The 23,669-nt window shown below is 35.5% G+C and overlaps 1 protein-coding gene across 1 annotated transcript in view; it reads right to left on the reverse strand.

Moving 5' to 3' along the window:
- gabbr1a (gamma-aminobutyric acid (GABA) B receptor, 1a) overlaps positions 1 to 23,669 on the reverse strand; it is a 213,993-nt gene that overhangs the window by 184,324 nt on the left and 6,000 nt on the right. The window contains exons 2-4 of the mRNA XM_030157135.1: positions 11,253 to 11,339; positions 10,915 to 10,979; positions 8,169 to 8,307 (exon numbers count right to left, since the gene is read on the reverse strand). Coding sequence (XP_030012995.1) covers positions 8,169 to 8,307; positions 10,915 to 10,979; positions 11,253 to 11,331 — 283 coding nt within the window. The 5' untranslated portion in view covers positions 11,332 to 11,339. The remainder of the gene's footprint in view (positions 1 to 8,168; positions 8,308 to 10,914; positions 10,980 to 11,252; positions 11,340 to 23,669) is intronic.

Below are 23,669 nucleotides of genomic sequence, written 5' to 3' on the forward strand. Positions count from 1 at the left end.
TTGTGTATCAGGGTAAACCACTAGAGGGTTTAGGGAAGGCAGGGTTAGGCTTTATACATGCACCAAAAAACATAACAGACTCCACATACAGCAGAAACACAAGTAGGACAATGAGCATTCATGTTTTACATACGGTATAAAACTAAGTAAACTGACTGAATAAGGCAGTAAAGACTGAACTATCAGTATCCATTTGGGGTTTTTTTGAATGTGAAGCCTTTTTTTTTTGTTTGTTGAATCTTCCTTCCAGCATGTAAGCACATAATAAAACTCCAATCTGCACATCACAGCTTGTTCTCTTACATAAGCCAGAGACAACAAAAATCCTGCTTTAGAGAATTTACTCCTGGGACGACAAATTTCCTCTGGAGTTAAATACGAGCAGAAAGAACAACAACAGAGAAATAACAGGGATCTGATAGGATAGCAGTGTCGCACTCTTGGTGTTTGCACAGATAGATGTGAGCTGAGCTGAATTTAAATTCAGGGCTTTGCTGTCCTGAAATCCTGTTTGCAGCAAAAAAATAAATAAATAAAAAATACAGTTAACTCTCACAGAAGACATAACAAAACAGGTCAAATCACCTAAATATACTAAAATGCTTCTACTGTTTTGTTAGCCTGGACAAAGATATGAAGGAAGTGCAGACCAAAGGAGCAGGAAATATCTCAGCCGTCTACAACCGCAAATGAAAAATGGATGGAACGGTGAAGAAAATGTAAAATAAAAAAATGATGCAGCAATATTAAAATGTGTTTGTGCTTATAAATGAAATTAAGTTGACCAGTCAGTCCACAAAATATGCTGTGTTCATACTGTATTTTGCCAACTTTTTGTTATTTAGGGTTGTAGTATTAAAGATATATATGGCATAAGTATAGTGTTTGTTTTGGGGGGGGTTTGTTTGGGCTTTTTTTTTTGTTTTTTATCAGATTTCATGTGATTCTTCTGCTATATTAGCCTAGGTTTGGGTTGAAAAGATTCAAGAAAAGCCTAGGAAGCACATTTCTTGTGTTGCAGGACGAAGTAAATCTACTAAAAATCTTCTAAACTGTGGTTGGTGAACGTTTTAATTTCACACATATCATTAGAAGTCATTTTTCCATATGTACATGATAAAATAGTACTGTAGTATTCTAGACTGTTAAGATCATTGATTCTAGATTATCATTTGAAGACCAGTCCAGAGCACAGCTTCATGGGTATCACTAAATTTCTTTTGAATTTTCTCATTTATTTTTTAACATCATTGCAGTGGGCTGGATAAAAGTACAACAGTTCTTTTTAGTGTAAGACGTGTTGCCAGGTCTTTATTAGTCTTCCCACAGACTGTCTTGTTCTGCTACTCACTGGCAACAGGAATTCTCTCACCACTTACACCAAATCAACCTGCTTTGTGTCTAGTCTGGTCTCAGGCTTGACTTGGACCAGTTCGTGTTGTCAAGTTGGTCTTTTCTCCTCCAAGTCTTAGTCTGTGTAGATTTGTTGCTGGTATTATTTGGGCCGTCATTGTTTATGATATTCTGTTCATGCTTTCTTTTCATATATTCTATATCTGTAAATTGGCTTAGAGTCTGGTTTTGACCAACTCTATATATAAAGTGTCATGAGATAACTTTTTTGTTGTGATCTGGCACTATATAAATAAAATTTGATTGATTGAGTGTTTTGATTGGCTTTCCCCTGTAAGTCGCTTTGGAAAAAAGTGTCTGCCAAATGCATAAACATAAACATATTCCTCATTTAATAGGTCTTATTTATTTTATTCTATCTTATTGTAATTTTGTTTGTTTGTTTGTTTGTTTGTTTGTGTTTTCTTTCTCTTCTGCCCAGTTTACTCAGTTCTTGTTCTAGTTATTGTTGTCTTCGCCACCTTCTTCTTGCTTGTTCTCCCCCCTTCACCCCCCCACCTCCCATGTCAGGTCTGGCATCAAAATGTGGTTCAACAAAACTCATAATAAAGACAGTAGAATATCAAGGGGAGCCTCATACTTTATGAAGTTTCCCTTGGCAAAGCAAATTTGTTCAGCACCAAAAGGCAGCCAGACTACCATTCTGCTGTTATGATGCTGGACAAGACAAGAAAAAAAGTATGGTAACACTTTACTTGAAGGTCTAGTTTATAATGCATTAAGCACATATTCATAAGACACTATAATGCATTATAAAAGTCATTACAACAGTTTATGATCATGTGCAACAGCTTATACCAAGGTTAATAAAGTATTATAAGTGTAGGCCTAATGTATTCTAAATTCAGCTTTCATCATGTTTTATACCTCCATACCAAAGTGACAACAGTGTTTGTATGAATAATCTCCAGTCCTGGGTTACAGAACACATTCTAACCATCATAATTCTAGCCAGTTATAAAGACACAGAGAACTGCTGTGACGTGTAGTTTCTGAAACTGAATAATGCCTTATAAACATCAATAATAAGTTACAGGATGACTGATGATATTATAACACAAGTATGATGACGTATGAGCAGTATCTGCTAGCTCTAAGTAAAGTGTAAGTCAAAAATTATACATCAAAGTGTTCTTAATAACTTTATTTTGCAAAAACAAAACATTAAAAGAACAGAGACAGTAAAGTAAAGTAAAGTAAAGCGTTACATGTAGCTTTGTACACAAAAAAAAATGTGACAGCTCTAAATCTTTGTTAATTCAAACACATACTTTTTTTTTAATAAATATGAAATCCCTAAAATAGATGGGTATAGAGACCAGTGACAAAACCTAATAAAAGTTCTCTACCTGAAAAAATAAATTCCTTCACACTGCTTTGGTATGGATATATAAAACATTATGAAAGCTGAATTTATAATACATTATGCCTACACTTATAATACTTTATTCACCTTGGTATAAGTTGTTGTACATGATCATAAACTGTTGTAATGATTTTTATAATGCATTATAAATGCATTATAATGTCTTATGAATATGTGCTTAATACATTATGAACTAGACCTTCAAGTAAGGTGTTACCAAAAAGATTAAGTCTTAGTCTTGTCGATTCACTGTGATCTTGGTCATGGGTCTCAGTTTAGGTCGGGGGTGTCATACATGCTGCCCGGGGGCCAAAACTGGCCCACCAAAGGTTCCAATCCGGCCTGCGGGATGAATTTGCGAAGTGCAAAAATTACACAGAAGATATTAACAGTCAAGGGTGTCGAACTTGTTTTACTTCAGGTTCCACATACAGACCAATGTGATCTCAACTAAAATAACACCATAATATTAACCTAGAAATAATGACTCCAAATAGACTTGGATTAATTATTGTAGATAATTAATTTATCAAGACAGGGTTAGTTGTTTGTTTATGTGCTTTACTAGTTTCAGCTACTTCCTCTAGCCTTCATCAGAAGCATCACAATGATGGTGCTGTGACGTGTCTTATAGGCTGCTCAGGAGCAACAGCACTGTGACGGTTATGACGAAGGCTACAGGAAGTAGCTGAAACTAGTAAAGCAGGTAAACAAACAGCTACCCCTGTCTTGATAAATGAACTATCTACAATAACTGTAACTGGAAGACAGTATGAAACTCTACCAGACTTACTTGGTTAAATGTGAAAAATATAATTTTACATTACACCTATAAATAATGAGAACCCCAAAGTTTTCTCCTTGTTTTAGTGTAAATTATGAAAATATTAACATTTACAAACTATCCTTTAACAATACCATGTGAATAACGTGAACAAATATGAACAACATGAAATGTCTAAAGAAAATTAAGTGAATTTTTAACATTATTCAGCCTGTTATTAAATGTTTCTGATGTAGATTAAAATTAATGTAGATCGGATCCATAATGTGCATCTCTAAATGATATGTTGAGGCATAATATTGTTAAAATTGCACTTATTTTTCTTAAGAAATGTAAGTTTTTTCAGCTTATTCACATCATTTTTGTTTGGATAGTTTGTAAATGTAAATATTTTCAGAATTGAATGTTATTTGCACTAAAACAAAGAGAAAAATTTGAAGTTGTCATTATTTATAGGCTATTATACTATTGTTTTACTGGTCCGGCCCACTTCAGACCATATTGGTCTGTACGTGGCCCCTGAACTACAATGAGTGTGACAGCCCTGGTTTAGGTGGTCTCATCCCCAGCATCAGTAGCTTTAACATATAGTGGTTGTCACGACTAAGGGTGAATTTAAAAAGGTACGGTTTTCCTTTTTTGAGTTAGTGTTTTCCCTGTAGAATTGAGTTTTGAACAAAGCCCTTAAATCCTTTATGTAGAAAAATAATAAGCTTCCAAAGTTGTTAAAAACAGTGTAAGGTTTGACTAGATCATAAGATAAAAGTTCTTTTTTTCCTCTTCACACCAAAGACAAACCCTCATTTAGGGTTTGGAAATTGTCCAAAACAACCTAAAAGTCAAAATTTGTGATTTTAATGGAAATCTTGGTTTGGAAATATGTTGTAGAAACCACACTAGAAAAAGTTAATGGATTTCTCTATTTGCACAATATAAATAAAGAGGGAGTAAAGAGCTGCATTTGGCTGTGAACAATAACTTAATAATAAAATAGCAAAAAAGAAAAAAAATCAAGTGTTTCTCTTTCAAAGGCATCCTGTGGAGCCCTTTTCACATTTTGACACTTAATCACATATTTGTCTTGGCACAAAGGCGTAGAGTGACAGAGTTGGAAAATATTGGGCTTGTCGTGTCATATCACAGATCTACAGTCCACATTAGTATTTTCCAAAGCATGTTCTCCGATGCTTTAAACAGTACCCTGTCTTTAGCTAAATAAATATTTAGTCACCTCTCTCTTGTCTGTGCCACCTTGCTCAGATTTTAATAATGACCTTTCAGCGTACTGTAATTCTTTGGAAACTGGAGTACAATAACATAAAATTAACTAAATCAGCCCTCTTCCACAGCTGAGATCCAAACAATTATAGTCGCAGAAAAAATTATCAGACCACCCTTGTTTTCTTCAATTTCTTGTTCATTTTAATGCCTGGTACAACTAAAGGTACATTTGTTTGGACAAACATAATGATAACAACAAAAATAGCTCATAGGAGTTTAATTTCAGAGCTGACATCTAGCCATTTTCCATGTTTTCTTGATAATAACCAAAATCACTTCAGTTCTTACATTAGTATCTATGGCATTGTACTGACAAAAACAGTGCTTTTAGGCATTCCATGTTTTCTTTTCCATCTGTTTTAGTCAAATGATACACACAGGAGTTAGTACTTGATTGCATAACCATTGTTTTTGATGACTTTTGATGGTCTAATAATTTTTTTCCATGACTGTACATACCTGAACGACAACAAATGTTTTAAATTAAAGGTATCTGCTTATGAACATTCCTCTCCTGGAGGTTGCTTTGGCAAAAATATATCATTCATACTCTCAACGAATACAGAAACTAATTAAAATAAAAACCTAAAACAGGGTTTTAGTTTATGAATTATGAATGTCTGTGCCTGAACCTGCAGTACAGATGGTCAAACCAAACAGATGTAAGAATGTGAACCAAATACATGTATGCAATATGTGACATGAACTCTTTTTAACCCATAGAGACCCAGCACCACTTTTGTGTTAGTTCCCAAATTATTTTTTTCCTCTATTTAACCTTTCTCAATTGATTTATCATCATTTATCATAATATTATCCTCTGTGTTTGGCATTTTTTCAGTGAAAATCACATATTTTCCTATATTTATTTTACTGATCATGTCATTTAATCATCATGCCTAGATTACATTTGAGGGTTATCATACCAAAAACGGAGAAAACTTGAGAAAAAGTGACTTTTTCAGTCAAATCTATCATTAACTGAACATAAACCAAGTGTCTCCATCCACTGTCATTGATCCAACTCAATGGGTTTTACTGGTGAATCAATGTTGTAGAAGAGGACAGTGTTTCCACGGTAACTGTAGAGCCTGTGAACGTCCAAATGGGTCATATCTGATGACTATGAAAGATGACAAACTGCATTTTACACCAATTATTTTCATGTATTGATAGGATTAGTGGCTCTAAAGTTATTAAACATTCTGGATCAGTTGATGCTTTTGGACACTGGTGTATATTTGAGTCTTTATGGGTTAAAGCTGAGGGGCTGATTCTTATCTGTGACTGGGTTCAGGGTCCAGAAAAAGCCTCTTATGGTCTGTTTTGGTCCACTGATCTTATAGATTCACCAAAATGACATCTGTTGCCATATAATTTCTACAATCAGATATCCAAAACCCAAAGATATTCATTGACTATAAAATTATTTAATCTCTTGTTTGAGATTTGAGATGGACAGCATATTATCAAATGGTTAATAGTTAATAGTGAGTTAATAGTTCAGTCTAATCTGTTGATCTATCAGTAGTGCTGGTATGCAGCTCTAACTGAACTGTTCAACTGTCTATTTCTGTGATCCATTAACCTTAGACGACACTGATATTGATAGGATTTCAGTACAAGTTAGGAAACCAATAACAACAGTTCTATCCAGGTTAGTCACTGTTAATAATACCAGATAATAATAATTTGACTCAATTTTAAAGCATTTTTGGATTTTCTGTATGCTGTATGTTTTGATTTAGACACTAACTATTCTATTTTGTCTTTGTAATGAAGTATGTAGTGGCATAGAAAAAAAAAAAAAAACTGATGGAGCTGGGTTAGACTGACACATACAGCAGATGATGAGACAGTACATGGTTATCCCGATGTATTTTCATGCAACAATAAACACAACGTTACCCTGATGATTTATTTACCCATAGGCACACTAGAGATAGACTCTGGACTGTGCATATGAGGGATTTAATGAGTCAAAAATAAGACAGATGTGCTATTTTGGTGAAGAAATATGACTGCAGTTGAAATTTCCCAGGTCAGAATCAAGGATAAAATAGTTTTGGATTTTTCATTATAGTTTAGTTTTATTTAGTTTTGACTTTTTTTCTCTAATTCAGTTAGTTTTAATTCATTTTTAGAGCAGGTTTGCTAGTTTTTATTAGCTTTCATTTTTTTCTAAATGCTTAGTTTTAGTATTAATTTTAGTTTCGTCAAATCTTTTATCTTCCTCGCTGTTATATTCCCATAAATCCCAGACAGGACTCTGCTGCTTTCTCCCAATTTTAGTCTCCATGTTTCCAGGTAGAGTGGGGACCAGAAGACGACTCTAAACCCCAAGTGACGAGAAGTGACAGACCGTAAAGTGTCATATAAATCCAACATTGACAAAGACGAAAACGAAGGGAATTTTATCCATAATTTTTATACGTTTTAGTTAGTTTTGTAAGCACACAATATGGTTTCAGTTAGTTATAATTTTTTCTTTTAATTATAGTTTTTATTTATTTCAGTTAACAAAAATGTATTTTCAATTCTAGTTTTCGTCATTTTGTTAGTTTTCGTTAACGATGATAACCTTGGTCAGAATGCACCTTATAACATCTACATAGTCTTTTCACAGGGGTTTTTGAACTTTTTTCTTAAAATATATATATTGGGATCTTATTTATGTATGTATGTATGTATGTATGTATGTATTTATTTATTTAATTAACCAGGAAGTCCCATTGAGATTAGGAATCTCTTTTGCAAGGGAGGCCTGGCCAAGGTAGCAACCAAACAAAGTCCAAACAACATAAAACACATACATGATACACAATTAACAATAAAACACAATAACAACTATTCAACCATAATGGCATCAAGAAAAACCATGACATCCCTCCTTCACTGCATTCTCCATCTTTGTATCACTTGACAACATCATTAATATCCCTCAGCAAATTTTAGGTTTTTTTTTTTTAGATAATACAATATATAGACATAGGAAGCCTCAGTACAAGAACGTGGTTTGCTCTCACTTAAGCTCGTCTTGAGATGGCATCACTTTACAATGTACTTTCGCATTAGTGCTATAACTGTTGGCAGTGAAATGTCTCCAAGCTTTAGAAAACTGAGAATAAGCACTTGCAGATTTTCACACTTTCTTCTCTGTGTAATTTCGCAGAGACAGCAGTTAAATGCCGACATACAGTAAGAACTGAGATTGTATTTTGTAGCAATGTGGGCAATAAGAGAGGATTTTTATACATAAGGATGGTCGATCAAAAAAAAAAAAAAAATCAAATGAAAGATAAGGAATGTGATAAAAGGGCTTACGGCATTTGCTGTGCTGCGTTATGTCCGTCCATGTGCCATTGGGTAAGCACTTCCTGACCTTGGGCCCGACGATCACCCGGTTTCCTCTGCAGATATACTCGATCTCATAATCCACCGGCAGGATCTGCACACTGCGGATCTGTAATGGAAACACGACGGAGGCAGATTGAGAGGACAGACAGTAATTACGGTGTGATTGATGCTCCCTTATACCAGTTTCCTCTGGTTCGTTCAGACTCTCTTCATCCCATCGGCTCACGGCAGTGTCTGCTGCCATATGGCTCTGACAATAAAGCAGTACTTGAAAGAATATTTTATGTCGATTCTGTGACATGCAATGTGGTGTCACCGTTTGAAATACAACTTCATGAAATCAGAGGGGGAGTAGGCTCCATGTTTCTGCTTTATCTTGACATGTGTTGAGATATTCCTGCGTTCTAGGTTCAGAGTCAGAACTTTTGACATTCTGGTATTTAAAACTACATTTTAACAGGTGCTGCACACGTTTATGAGCTGTAAACAAAAGGAAATGCATCTGTGGTGGTGTTAATAATGATATTAGGTGTGTTTCCGTCCAGCTGCTTTAGAGCATTAGTAAACCTGAGTGGGAAGCGTGAAAACTTAAAAGGTAGCTATGAACAGCTTTAGCAAATAATTCTGTGTTTACATGTGAAGAGCAATAAGCATAGCAACTAAAAAACAGAACTGATAAATGGACAACAGCAACAAAATACCCTCAGATCAGATTGTGTCGCCCACCTGGCTGACGGAGTCCATATGTTTAGTAGAAGGCTATGAATCCGCACCCATTTCACATGAGAACTTAAGCTGTTATAACTGTCCTCAAATCCACCAGACAAAAACAGTCATTTTACATCACAGAGTGCAGGAGTTACTGGTGATCAGAATAATATAAGAGTTTCAGTTTCCATCACAAAGGCCTGTCTGAGGGAAAGGTAGAGCAGTAAAAATATTGCACATAAGACAAGACAAGTCAAGACAAGACAAGTCAAGACAAGACAAGACAAGACAAGACAAGATAGCACTTTTTTCATCCCACCATGGAGAAATTTCCCAGTTAACAGCAGCAACATACAACAAGCAAGTGCAGAGAGAAAGGCGTAGAAAAACCACAAATGAAAATGAAAATACAAAGAAAAATAAGAAATTTTGTATTGATATAAATATTCATTCATTCATTTTCTGAACCCACTTTATCCTCACTAGGGTCACGGGGGTCGTTGGAGCCTATCCCAGCTACTTATGGGTGAAGGTGGGGTACACCCTGGACATGTCACCAGTTCATCACAGGGTTGACATATAGAGACAAACAATCACTCTCACATTCACACCTATGGGCAATTTAGATTAGCCAATTAACTTATCAGTGCATGCCGTTGGATGGTGGGAGGGACATGACAGAACATAAAAACTCCACACAGAAAGGTTCCACCCCCATCAGCGAGTGTTGGAATCAAACCCAGGACCTTCTTGCTGTGAGGCACAAGTGCTAACCACTGCAGCACTGTGTCGCCCATATATTTATATTTATATAAATAAAGAATTTGAATTAAAAATGCAATATTATTTACATATTTGCATCATCATAGCATAAAATTGTTGCCTTTGGCTTTTCTTATTGGCACATTTGTACAAAAAACCCCAGACTAACCCTTTCATACTGTCACATGGCTCAGAAAAAGTTCCCTTGTGATTCTGTATCTTTTTCTATTGTTCTCTGGCCTGATAATGTCACTGAACAGCTCCTTCCTTATGTATCTGAAGCCTCCAAGATATATTTTCAAAGTCGGCATGTTTCGCAGACAGTTTTGCTTCGCAAACTTATGTCAAAGTCATGCATCTGCACTGCTGCAAAGTTGCAGCCAGAGGTAGGAAATAACAGTCTGAAGGCAGGCATCTGTTTTTAGCTATCTGCCTACTTTTTATTTTGACTTTTTTACTCTTTTACTTTGCTTTTTCTGGTTCTTACTTTACATGCTTCTTACATCAAGACTGATTTCAATTATGACCTTCAACTTTTATTATTTGAGTACATTTCAGAGCTTCCACACTTTAATTTTAACTGCTGTAATGTAGTTGAATCAGTGTTTTAAGTGTATCTGTACTGTTGTTTTACTATTTTACTGTACTGTTAATCATTTGTACTTCTGCAAAATCTTGGAATTTCTATTTCTACGTTTTCTATACAGACTAAGAAATAATAAAACAGTGGCATTTTGGCAACATGTAAATAACAGTGTAGGCCTACTTTTCTTTCATACACAAAACTGATCAGAAATCAGTAATGGAATCAATAAAGAATGAGACTGATAAGCAGACTTGATAATGGTCTTGTATTAATAAAATCTTCCTATTCTTTGTTTACAGAAAATCAGGTTCCACTTCTAAAGCGAAAAGGCAGAAGCAAAAGCAAAGTGTCTCCTTGTGTCTGTACTTTACGAACCTGAATCTGTGCACAGCGCTGCGTTGTTATTAGACAGTGAAGGGCATTTTCCAGGCAGTAGCGACACTGCATCAAGATTTACTCAAACTAAGCAATCTGAGATGTGCCTGATGCAACATTTTCCTATTAACAGTACATTTTATCACAATTATGACGTTAATTAGCGTGCCATCAGCTAACAGCCATCTTTGTTAATGTAAAAATCTTTGCTTTAGTTGTATTTTTGATGTGTTTTATGGGACAGGTGAGGTCTGTGTGATTCACTAACAGCAGCCTCTGTACCTGTTCTTGTGTCAGGCCTCTGTATCGGATCCCCCCGTCCCTTGGAGGCCGGATGATGGCACAGCCTGAAAAAGATAAAGAAGAAGAAGATAAAAAAAAAAAAAAGCTGACGAGAGCAGGGCAAGTGGAAGTGTCTCCAGATAATGTAGATATATTACAGCAACAAGATAGATTGTCAATTTAACCCACAACTTCCCCGGCTCACAAATTACCCTTGCTTCATCCGGGTCACTTAGAAATCTCTATGGGGTTGCTTGTGTCCATTAATGCAGACGATAAACACACAAACACACTGGCTGATTCCTGAATGTATGCAGACACAAATGCACACAAATTACCTCCAGCTGATGAATTATGTATGGGCACAACGAGAGACGGAAGAGCGTGGAGAATTATCAGAAACAATAGCCGTCCCATCACTGGATCTGAAACAGAGAGAGAGAGAGAGAAAAAGGTTTTAAGAGAAAGTAGGGAAGTGTGACAGGGGAAAGTGAGGGTTTGTGAGAAACGCATGAGGGAAGCAAAGGATAAAAACATGAAAACATATTCTCACAGTATTAATGCTGTCGTTTCAGACTCTCTCCTGTCAAATTTTTTGACAAAAAAAGCTCCCTGTACCTGCATCTGTGCACAGACAGGATGAAAAGTCCATCTGTCTCAGCTTCTATTTGTATTGACAGCACCGGCTGACAGCCAGCTTCGCATCATTTCCAAAGCAAAGCATAAAAATGTATAAAATGGTTGACGCTGACATTGTTTGCACACTCAGTGGATGCCCACAGAAAACAGTTACACATAGATTCAACTGCAGTTCCTTCATGTCAGGGTAGAAAAGAATCTGAAATAGCAAGTGCAAAGGACATAAAAGCTCTCCACTGCACAGGCAGAGAGGTGCTTAAAGTGTTTTGATAGGTTTTTAAAAGGATGAGCCTGGTTATTTTCTATCCTTACTGTCAACAAAACCTGAGGAAAGACTATCACCAGCAGCGACTTCAGTGAATTACGTGAATTTGGTATTGTCTGCAGATCTAGAAACCAATTTATCTTGTTTATCTGTTCCATAGAGCTCTCCTGTTGTCTGAAAATGATTAAAAACACATCCCTGAGCCTTGTCAGTGCTACCGGGTGACAGGTTCCATCCTTAGGAAACAGATCAAATAGATCCAGTCTAATATTAAATGTCACTTTTTGCAACAAACTTATCTACAGTATTAAAAAATACAGTCGCGGAAAACTTATTAGACCATCAAAAGTCATCAAAAACAATGGTTATGAAATCAAGTACTAACTCCTGTGTGTATCATGTGACTAAAACAGACAGAAAAGAAAACACGAAATGCCTAAAAGCACTGTTTTTGTCAGTACAATGCCATAGATATTGATGTAAGAACTGAAGTGATTTTGGTTATTATCAAGAAAACATGGAAAATGGATTGATATCAGCTCTGAAATTAAACTACTATGACCTATTTTTGTTGTTATCATTATATTTGTCCAAACAAATGCACCTTTAGTTGTACCAGGCATTAAAATGAACAAGAAATTGAAGAAAACAAGGGTGGTCTAATCATTTTTTCCACTACTGTGTACCTTCTTATTTCACTTGACCAGTTTGTTTCTTACTTAATGGTTTGTTTGTTCTGCATTTAACTTACTTTTTATCATCACTTTTGTTTATACTGTCATTCTTGCCTTTTTCTGTAACTAAATTCTCCGACCATAGTATTATCTTATAAGAAATGCAATCAAAATTGTGTGTTGTCATCTAATAAGAATATTTAATACATTTTAGTACTGTTTATGCCCTTTGCAAGGAACACCTTATTAAGCATAAGGGCTATACTGATTTTTGTTATCAATTAAAAAAAAAAATACCAACTTACTAAAAACACTGAATATACCTGTATGTAACACATAAATATTATATGTCCAGCTGCTAAAAATTCCAAATAAAAGTGAAAAAGGCAAGCAAACAACTATTAGTAAGATAGCACATGCTGATTTGATGTTAATGTTAGCTTAATTAAGTAAAATCCAACAGGTCTAAAAGGTCTCCAGTACCAAAATAATGACAAATGAAACAAGGTAGATAAATCCTCACATCTCATCAGTGTGGTCCTGTGGTCGCAGTAAAATTCTGAAGGTCCTGCACATTCAGAGCAATTGAAAGCAGCACCTGTACACTAATGAAAGCAGGTGGCATCTGTCCACACCTGTAACTTATAAACTAAACTACTAAACTTAGAGGGAACAAACATGGGCCGACTAAATGACAATAGACAGGTCCATCAAAAGTTGGATGCCTCACATGTTGAGAAAAACAAAAAAGATAAGATCTGTCCATCAAAAAAGAAAGAGAGAATACCTATGAGGCAGACTTCTTTATGTAACTGTTCCATTTTCCTGGATATTTCACATTTTTGGTGGCATGATGTCTCAGGAAAAAGTACATCTATTCTTTTTCTGTTTAGTCTTTTAAGAATTCAGCCTTGGAAAATGCAGTTATTGCTCTGAAAGTATTCACACACATGTTGCATAGCAATATTTATCAACATAAACATTTGTCTCCTTTCATAACTGTGAGCATTGTATCTTTTAATTTCTCAAATCTTCACATTAGATGACTTTTCCTGACTTCTGTTTGGTTTTATAGTCATTGTATATTCATTACCTGTTCATACCTGTTCTGCTAGCACTGACACTGAAATCACATTCACTCTGTAGGAGCCATGAATGAATTTAAATGTATTTTTGTAGAGGTATGATGTTTTAAGTATTGGGGTTTGTTATTGTTTATGATATTATTTTAGGGTTTTGTGTGATCAGGTTGATGAGGGAATAAGTAGGTCACACACATATGGGTGGAGATGTTAACCCTTTCATGCATAGTGGTCACTACAGTGGACAGTTATTCTACAGCTGTTCTCTTGTATATTCATGGATTCTGTTGTTTTAGTTTCATATCAGCCAACACATTGGACACTTATGCATCATCCTATACACTGACATTGAAAACATTACTGTAACTTTGCTGTTCTTGATAAACCCGATCTAGCATGTTCGAGTGTAAATCAGTTCGTTGTTATTGTGATTAGACTGTAATTAACAACAAAAGTTTTGTTTGTTTGTTTTTTGGCATATTATGTCCATGAAGTGAGTAATGACTAGTATTAGAGTTCACTACAAACAAAAAAATTAAGGACATTTCTTTTTTTTTGTCTTTTTTTTGTCATTTTTGCCATTTGTAAATAAAACTATGTCTGGTCATTTAAAAAAATGTGTTTCGATTCAGTTCACACACAAAAAAGTAAAAAGCGTTGTGCAAGAATCTCAACTGAAAAAAATAGCCCAAAAATTAAAAATATCCATAACTTTTTGTTTGTAGTGTATGTTAAAATGTGAGAAAACATCAAATTAGCAGCATTTAATGTTTTTATTTCATAGTTTTCACACAGTGTATCAGTAAATACATGTTTCTTTGCTTCAAAAATTAAACACATGGTGTCCAGCTTGGTGGACATTTTTGCAACTCCATGAGAAATAGCTTCATAAAAAAATTAATTAATTAATTAATTAATCGCATTGTGTTTTTTTAATGCCCAAAGAGGAATAAAGAAAAAAAATCTTGATTAATGTTCTCATAATTCATGCATGAAAGGGTTAATATAGGTATTTGCTCTTTTTGTTGACTGCTGTTTTTTTTTTATCACTTTAATTATGAGTTTGTGTATGGTATAATGAGTTGATTATACTTTTTTCATTAATAAAAAGTTAAAGTTATTTTTTGTATCGCAGTGATTTTTCTCCTTTAAGCACGTCAAAGGAAAGCCCCATCCTCAGTCTCTCAGTGACTCTTTTTTTGTTGAAATCACTACAAAACTCCACCGTAGGAACTAGAGAATATGCATTTTTTTTCCTCACAAATGAGTGAGTTTAATCCTTGAAATATTACCTACATCTCCTTGTGCATAATTTGCTTTAGTTTTCCCATAATATCCCTAAAACGCTGTCGTATACCATAAAATTGTCAAATATTTTATGCCACCGACCCAGTATTTGGGAAAGCCAAGTCTAAATGGAAGCACTTTACTATTAAATCTATAAATCAACTTTATCTCTCTTAAAAGTCTGGCTGTTAATACATCAGAAATAGTGTCAGAACATATGAGCAAACATTTGTAGCAGAGTAATCCTGCTTTAAAAAGGCATTGTAAAAGCAGGCCACCCGGCTGTCACAGCAGCTGCAGATTCATGAGGATGGAGTAAGTGTGCGCTATATTCACCTACAAAAAGTCCTGAAGGCACTCGAGTCCAAACTGCATTAAGTGCTTGCAGCCACATATGTAGAAACACAAACACTCAACCATCAATGACTGAATCACAGATAAACACACTATATATAGCTGCTCATTTGCAGCTTTGAATAATGAATATATCTTCATGAGGTTGTCGCATATGCATAAACATAAACACGTCCCTACACTTAACCAGGCAAGAGTAGGTTTGTGTGTGTGTGTGTGTGTGTGCGTGTGTGTGTGTTTGGTGAAATCAGGGTGGGGTGGGGGAGATAAAACAGCAAAGCACCACAGAGAGGGAGACAGATGGCAGCGAGGCTTGCTTGTGGAAGACAGACAAACCCTGCCGGATACTTCATTAGCATTATCCAGTGTATTTTTAGAGTTTACTGACGAGAAGCATGCAGGAGGCAGACACCACCACAGAGTGTGTGTTAAGTGTGTAATGTACAGTGTGTGTCCTGTGTGGGAAGGAAGGAGGGGAGGCAGGAGAGGAGGGGAGGGGAGGGGAGGGGAGAAGGACAGCCCAGCAGGAGTCATTAATATCAGTGATCACACGTAGAGCAGGATGAAAGCAGGGAGTGAAGCTCGGACGCAGCTCAGTGTGTGGATGTGACGGCAGCGAGCAGACAGGCAGGAAGGAGGCCAGTCAGCTCGCCTCAAGCTTTAAAAGCAATTAAAGGGACACTCGAGCTATTTAGCCATGTACTTCTAGAAAGCTGAGGGACGGACAAAAGGAAAAAGAGGCAGATTCAACAACCAACTCATAAATCCTGAGTCAATACAGGTGCAACGACTCATGACACTCATATCAGATCTTGGCTTTAGAGTCACGGATCAGATCCCTTTTCGGATCAGTGGAAAAAGAAAAAAAAAAAAAAAGACACTAACACCGTGTATGGGCAGGTTGTGAGCAAGGTTCTAATAGTTTTGGATTTTTCATTATAGTTTAGTTTTATTTAGTTTTGACTTTTTTTCTCTAATTCAGTTAGTTTTAATTCATTTATCGAGCAGGTTTGCTAGTTTTTATTAGTTGTTTTTTTTTCTAAATGCTTAGTTTTAGTTTAGTTTTAGTATTAATTTTAGTTTTGTTGTATCCTTTCTTTTCTTCTCCATCGTATTCAAATAAATCCCAGACAGGACTCTGCTGCTTTCTCCCAACTTTAGTTTCCATGTTTCCAGTAGAGTGGGGACCAGTGGACGACTGGAAACCACAAGTGACGAACAGTGAAGTGTCATGTGGTGACAGCAGATAAAACTGCTTGAGCGAAATAAATCGATTTCGTATCAATCCGACATTCTCAAAGACGAGAACAAAGGGAATTTTATCCATAATTTTTATATGTTTTAGTTAAGTTTTGTAAACACACAATACAGTTTAAGTTAGTTATGTTTTTTTTCTTTTAATTATAGTTTTTATTTATTTCAGTTAACGAAAATGTTTTTACATTTCTAGTTTTCGTTATTTCATTAGTTTTCGTTAACGATAATAACCTTGGTCGTGAGCTTTGAATCAGTAAAACCAGCCACGGTGATGTATCTTCATGTGTCTGTGTCATAATAGAATAGAATAGAATAGAATAGAATAGAATAGAATAGAATAGAATAGAATAGAATAGAATAGAATAGAATAGAATAGGGGCAACATGGTGGTGCAGTGGTTAGCACTCGTGCCTCACAGCAACCTGTGTTCGATTCCAACACCAGTCGATGGGGGGTGGGACCTTTCTGTGTGGAGTTTGCATGTTTTCCCTGTGTCTGCATGGGTTCTCTCTGGGTACTCCGGCTTCCTCCCACCATCCAAAGGTTAAATGGTTAATCTAAATTGCCCATAGATATGAATGTGACAGTGATTGTTTGTCTCTACATGTCAGCCCTGCGCTGAAACTAAAGTTGGGAGAAAGCAGCAGAGTCCTGTATGGGATTTATTTGAATTTGACGAAAAGAAGATAAAAGATATTAAAAAAACTAAAACTAAACTAAAACTAAGCATTTAGAAAATACCGAAAACCAATAAAACTAGCAAATCTGCTCTAAAAACTAATTAAAACTAACTGAATTAGAGAAAAAAAGTCAAAACGAAATAAAACTAAACTATAATGAAAAATCCAAAACTATTATAACCTTGGTGCAAAACAGTTTAAAAGAAAAGTGTAAAAATATATACAGAATAAAATGAAGCATGTCAACCAACCAAGAAACAGTAGAGATAAATATATATATACAGCACTTTGACCCTGGTTGGACACTAAGCATATATGTTAAATATATATCCTTATTTGAGGTATTGTCACTGCAATGTGTTCAGTACCTACAGTATTGCACTTGGGTAAAACATGCTGCTAAATCTGGAGGTTCAGGCCTGCTGTGATGCCTACACACTATAATGGTTTGGTCCACCACCCTTTTCCCATCATCATTATATTTTACGGTGAAGCTGAAAAGCTCCCATACATCAGACCTTTTCAACACATGCCTGTCTGTCAAGTGCTTTTAACACATCATCACTTACTTCTACATCTACATCTGTTTGCATCAGCTCAAACTTAACATGTAGGGAACTATTAGATTACCATTTACCGACGTCATGTTATCATGTTATCTGAGATGTACATCCATTCATACAATCAATCATCTCTGTTTACATAGGCCGCCTCTGTAATGTACACAGCACAGGAGGGTGACAAGTCCTTTCTAGAGTAGTGATGCATATATTTGAACAGAATCACAGAGCGTCAGGCGGCTATAGCATACTGATGCTGTTCTCAAAATGAAAGGTTAAGATCCAAAATGGGTCACAGTGATGTTTTTAGTCACAAGTTGTCAGCGTAAAATACATAACAAAAATATGTACAACAGGTGTTCCCAAAGCGGGGTATGTGTACCCCCAGGGGTACTTGGAAGAAGCTCAGGGGGTACTTGAGATTTTTTGGGAAAAATACATTAAATAAGTCATCATGTACTGAATACAAAATAAACAAGTGGTGCCAGGCACAACAAACCCCACCCCTCATCCATATTGTAGCTGATTTTGGCATCAATCCAGCTGATGTCATCATGTCTATACATGTGCTGATGTCAGCATATCAAATGCCTCTATATACTGTATGTGCCAAGTTTGAAGTAAATTGAAACAAAACTGATGTTTTCATAGACATTTGAAATTTTGTCCATTGTAAGTAAATGGAAGAAAAAAAAGATTTAAAAGAATTCATAAAAAAAATAAAACTTTGACCAACTTTTCCACAAATGTAACTACATCTATTGTGGGTCACTGACATTCTATAAACCAAATTTGGTATGAATTCAGCCAATAGTTATGTTGCTACAGACATATGAAATTTCGGCCATTATAAGTAAATGGGGGAAATAAAGATTTTAAGAAATTCATTCAAAATTTTACCTTTGACCTATGTTTCCCAAAATGTAATGACATCTATTCTGGGCCACTGTCAATCTATAAATCCAGTTTGGTATGAATTCAACCAATAGTTTTGCTGCTAAAGTGTTAACAAACAAACTGAACCAAAAACAATACCCCTTGCCTCCCTTTTGGTGGTCGGGGTAAAAATGAGAATTAATGCTGAAATATAAAACACAATAAATGCATTCATGTAATAGTTTTAATTAGGGATGCTCCGATACCGATACCAGTATCGGGTATCGGCTCCGATACTCAGTGTGTGTACTCGTAAAAGTAATCCGATACAAATGCACCGATACCACTTACGGCCGTGTGACACTCACAGTTCAGTGCAGCAGGTACGAGGAGGAGGAATAATGTGTGAAGAGTGTGGAGATTTTTCGAAATAAGCGACGGTGATAAAAGTAACGCTGGCTGCAAGTAACGTTAAAGACACAGACAGATACGGACGCAGGTTCTGTCCGTCCTCTGCGTACATTCCATCCGTTTTCCAGGTGATGGAGGAGACAGAGAATACCAGCGGGAGTACGGAGCGGTGCGGACCGCCGCCAGCAGAAGTGAAAACGAAACTTATCACTCATTTCTCTTTTCTCTTCCTGCTGAAGCTAAGCTTTTAAACCTTACCAGTGAAAACGCTGCAATATTAGTATCACATTAGTGTTACCTCTGTCGTCTCCATGTTTGTTATTACTGACTTTCTTCTTCTTCTTCTCAAAAAACTTTACTCTTCTTCGTGGTATTTGTCCAGTATGGTTAATTCAGAGCGGTGCCCCCTGGTGGATTAATTGACAAACGCTCATTCCAACACATTAAATGTCATTATCAGCACTTTGTTCCAGTCAGACTAATGACAACGACAATAAAGCACATTTACAAAAGGAACTAAGAACCGGAATGGGATTATTAAGTACTCGTATCAGTACTCGGTATCGGCAAGTACTCAAATGTAAGTACTCGTACTCGTACTCGGTCTGGAAAAAAGTGGTATCGGTGCATCCCTAGTTTTAATGTCAATCATCTTGTTTAAGCTTTGGTAACATTTTAAGAACATTTCTATTTCATATTATTCAAAATGACTTTATTTCAGTACCAAAGTAATTCTTTTTTGTTGATGAAAAGTTCATTTATTAATTAATGACCAATTTCTTTATTTTTCTTACCAATGAGAGGGCACTTTTCAGGCTATGTTTTGCACACAAAATGTACTTTAAAAATGTGTTATTTTTTATATATTACAGTTAAAACATATGTTGTTATATATATATATGTTTTGAAAATATAAACAGACCCCTTTGGCACAGGAACAAATTTTGCCTAATTTTTTTCAATCAAAAATGCTGAAGCGAAAGTTGGGAATACTTGGCTACTTGGTACTCCACTGTAAAAACTTTGAGAACCACTGATATACAGTAACTGTTTAACTGAAGCATTCAAAAAGTAGAGGAGAGGCCTCAGTCATTATGATGTAACAAGGTTAAAACGAAAAATGACATAAAACAGGTAACAAGAAAACAGTGACATTAGGCATAAAAAGACAAAAATTATGTTAAAGACAGAGCAAGATGAAAAAGATTACATTTACTCATATTTTTGTATGTTTAGGTCCTGAGGAGACAAAGTCCATTTTGTGGGTCTTGAGCCCAAAAACAACAGGAACCAGTACATTCTATGCTACTTAATGTATGCGGGTCTTTCACACAATTAAAGAGAAGAGTCAGATACCGCTTGTTGCTGCTTTTCTTGTGTTAAACTCAGTTACAAATATTGTGATCCCTTCATTACCTGAAACACACATGGATCACAGAGTGGTTATAGTCCTTATGTTCAGATATGGGTCATTTCTTATCCAGAGGTGGAGGTAATGACCACATACTACAGGGTGTATATCATTGTATTTTGACTAATATACTACCAATTACAGCCAGGTACTTATTCTTACTGCTGGGTGATAAAACGATCCTTATTATCTCTGCACTATCATTTTTCATTATTGTGCTAAAATTGATGATCAGTTTATGCTTTGTCTTTAGGGATTGTCTCCTTTACATTATCAGCAAAAATGCTTGGAAATGTTTCACTGTTTTGTTGTTTTACTAATTTTCACTCATTAAATGTTGATGTTGAATAGCTGTTTTATCATTATAATAGTTTGTAATGATTTACCTTTAGATTTATGAAATTCTCTGATCATAAAGATGAGTTTAAATGCACAAATAACCGTCTTTTCTGTCATTTTCATGTTGTTGAATAAGAACTCCAATTGCAGTGATGTTTTGTTGCTTTAATGCTGTGAAAGTCAAGGTACGCTTTATAATTTATTCACTGAGGCACTAAATCACAAAACCAGAGCCTACAGGTGTTTTTACCATAATATTCAGCTTGTTGCATCATTTACAAGCTATTCAAAACTGAAAATAACTGTCTGGTTTCTTCAACTTCCTCTCAGGCCCAAGAAATAAAGATTCGGTATTTAGTGTGACCATATCGCCTAGGATTATTTTAGTCTTTTTTTAAACTGTGAGCAACTGTTCAGCTGAACAAAATATAAAATATTAGAATTTTGACTCTAAGGAACCCTCAATACAATATTATTATGATACAATGCTGGTGTTACAATTGAGTGATTCTGCTACTTCTGATACATTTTACATTTCCAGACAAAATACTGGGCATAATGTCTGTGTCACTGAAGAATAGAAAACACCCCCAGAAATGAGAAAAGCAGAAATTATGCAGTATATTTTCATCAATAAATCATGGCATCGCAGATCCCGTGGCATGGTTGAAGGGATCCTGGTCAACCTGGTGTGGTCGTAATGTTTTATTTTTTTTACTTTCTATGATAAAATAACATATCATCCAGACCATATAGATAATGGCTCTAATTCATTATGGAAAGCACTGCAACACAGGAAAAAATGACCCATTGAATTAACTAAAAGCCTCACAGTAAAGGTCATCAACTATCTGGTGCAACTGGCAGACAAATAATGTACCCACAGGCAAATACATGCATATTAGGTTTGACTTTCAGTGATATGATTATCTCAGAGGTGCTTAGAGACCTGCTGTAATGTTGAGGGGCAGCAAAAGTATAACAGACGCTGTATTGAATCAATTGTATCATTCACTTTAGGTAAAAATTTAACTGGATTTTGATGTATTTAACTGAAATATAGGAAAAACCTACATGTGCATGAACCCTTCAGTAACAGTGAGGAATAAAATAAATTGTTTGGTTGGCTTATTTCCTATTACATAATGATTACAGTTGGAGTTTTGTTGTTTTCTAGTGCACCATCCATAGACCTGTCCATATACTGTCAACTGTCATGTATTTTAATGTGGATGCAGCAGAAGTGTGAAAGAAGTAAAGGATAACAAGTGAAGTTAAACACTACATATGCAGTGTTAAAGAACACAAAGCATTGTTCAAATGACAAAAAAACTGGTGTAAAAAGATGTGAATTGTAATTCAATGACAGTATGATATGATATGTTTTTTATTCATCCATCTCACAGCCCTATCCTGACTATAAACTGGTCTTTTTCTCCCTGCATGTCTGCTTTGTCTTTTAACTCCACTCTTCTAGTTTGTAACCCAAACTTTCTGGTAAAAAATATCACCGTCTCCATGTCCAAGTAAAGATAGGCCCGATGACTCACTGTAGTTATTTTTGCAGACTTAAAAGACTGTAAACGGCGAGTTTCTCTGCCAGCTTCTTACTATAGAAGATAAATTGCCAAAGTTAGAAACATTTCAGTTGTTCAACACTCATCCAACAACATGCAAGGAAAACCCAGGAATAGACTACTGGAAGAAACAGCCATCAGAGCCAAATGTTTACTTACTGACTCTAAAAACACATTATTATTATTATTATTATTATTAGTCAGAAAAATAAACCAATTGTTGTAGGAAAGTTACTGTTAATTTGTCTGCTTCTTTCAACATGACAAAATTAATCTCTGATTTTTTATGATAGTTTTAATTGTGGCCCAAAGCAAAATGAAGCCAATAAATAAATCCATTTTTTAAAACTATACAGGATAAATTTGATGCTTTAGATATGCTGGTGGTAATTAAAGCAGAAACAGAAAATGATGTAAAGCTGTTACAGATATAAAGTCCCAAAGTCATTAAAAACTGGACTGATAGAAAAACATCAGTGAGATATGACACACAGTATAAAAACCTCAGGGATCCACAAGTCCGTAGTCAATAGGATTAAGGTTAAGTGCGTTTGAATCAAATTGTGATGACAGTTGAGAAATTGCTGCCAGTTCATTGTAAATCAATTCAGCACTGACGAAGCAGATTCACTCAGTAAATGTTAGCCGACGGGGTTTTTGTCCAACAAAGTTTAAGTTAGATTGTTTGTCTTTGAGATTTAAAGATTAAAGCTTCCTCTACTGAATTACAAGTGGGGTTTTCAGTTCAGACATGCACACTGTTATGATACCTCTTATGTGTCTCTACAACCAGGAGCATGTTATGCCACAGATGTTACTGAATCAATCAGGATAAAGTTTTCAGCTTTTTGAGGGGGGTATTTTGACACCATCATTACTGAGACACAAAAAAACAATCAATCAAAATCAGGTGTTAAAAGGAACAGGAAATATCTGGTTTTGAACTGTTCAACTTCAGAAATTAATTAATTAAATGTAATTAATTATGGCCTACTTATATATTTATACATTCTAGGTTTTTACTTATGAGAAAGAGATGTCACTTTTATTTTTTAGTTGTGGGACATTGACTACATCATTTAAGCCCAAACGTCTAAAAATTAGTTTCAACAGTAGAAACCCAGTTGCCCCCGGTGCCACAATTCCATCTGTGTCGCCATGGTAATGCTACACAACACTTGTAGCAATATACACATGCTATCCATTCATGTAACCAGAAGAACATCAACTAAAAGCTCAATGAAATCAATTGTCGGAAAAGAGAACATAACTCAAACAACAAGCTCTTAAATGGACAATTATCTAAGTTACCAGTCTGAGATTAGGATATGAACAATCGAACA

The sequence above is a fragment of the Sphaeramia orbicularis genome, chromosome 16 (assembly GCF_902148855.1).
Source record: "Sphaeramia orbicularis chromosome 16, fSphaOr1.1, whole genome shotgun sequence".
In the NCBI taxonomy this organism is placed as follows: domain Eukaryota; kingdom Metazoa; phylum Chordata; class Actinopteri; order Kurtiformes; family Apogonidae; genus Sphaeramia; species Sphaeramia orbicularis.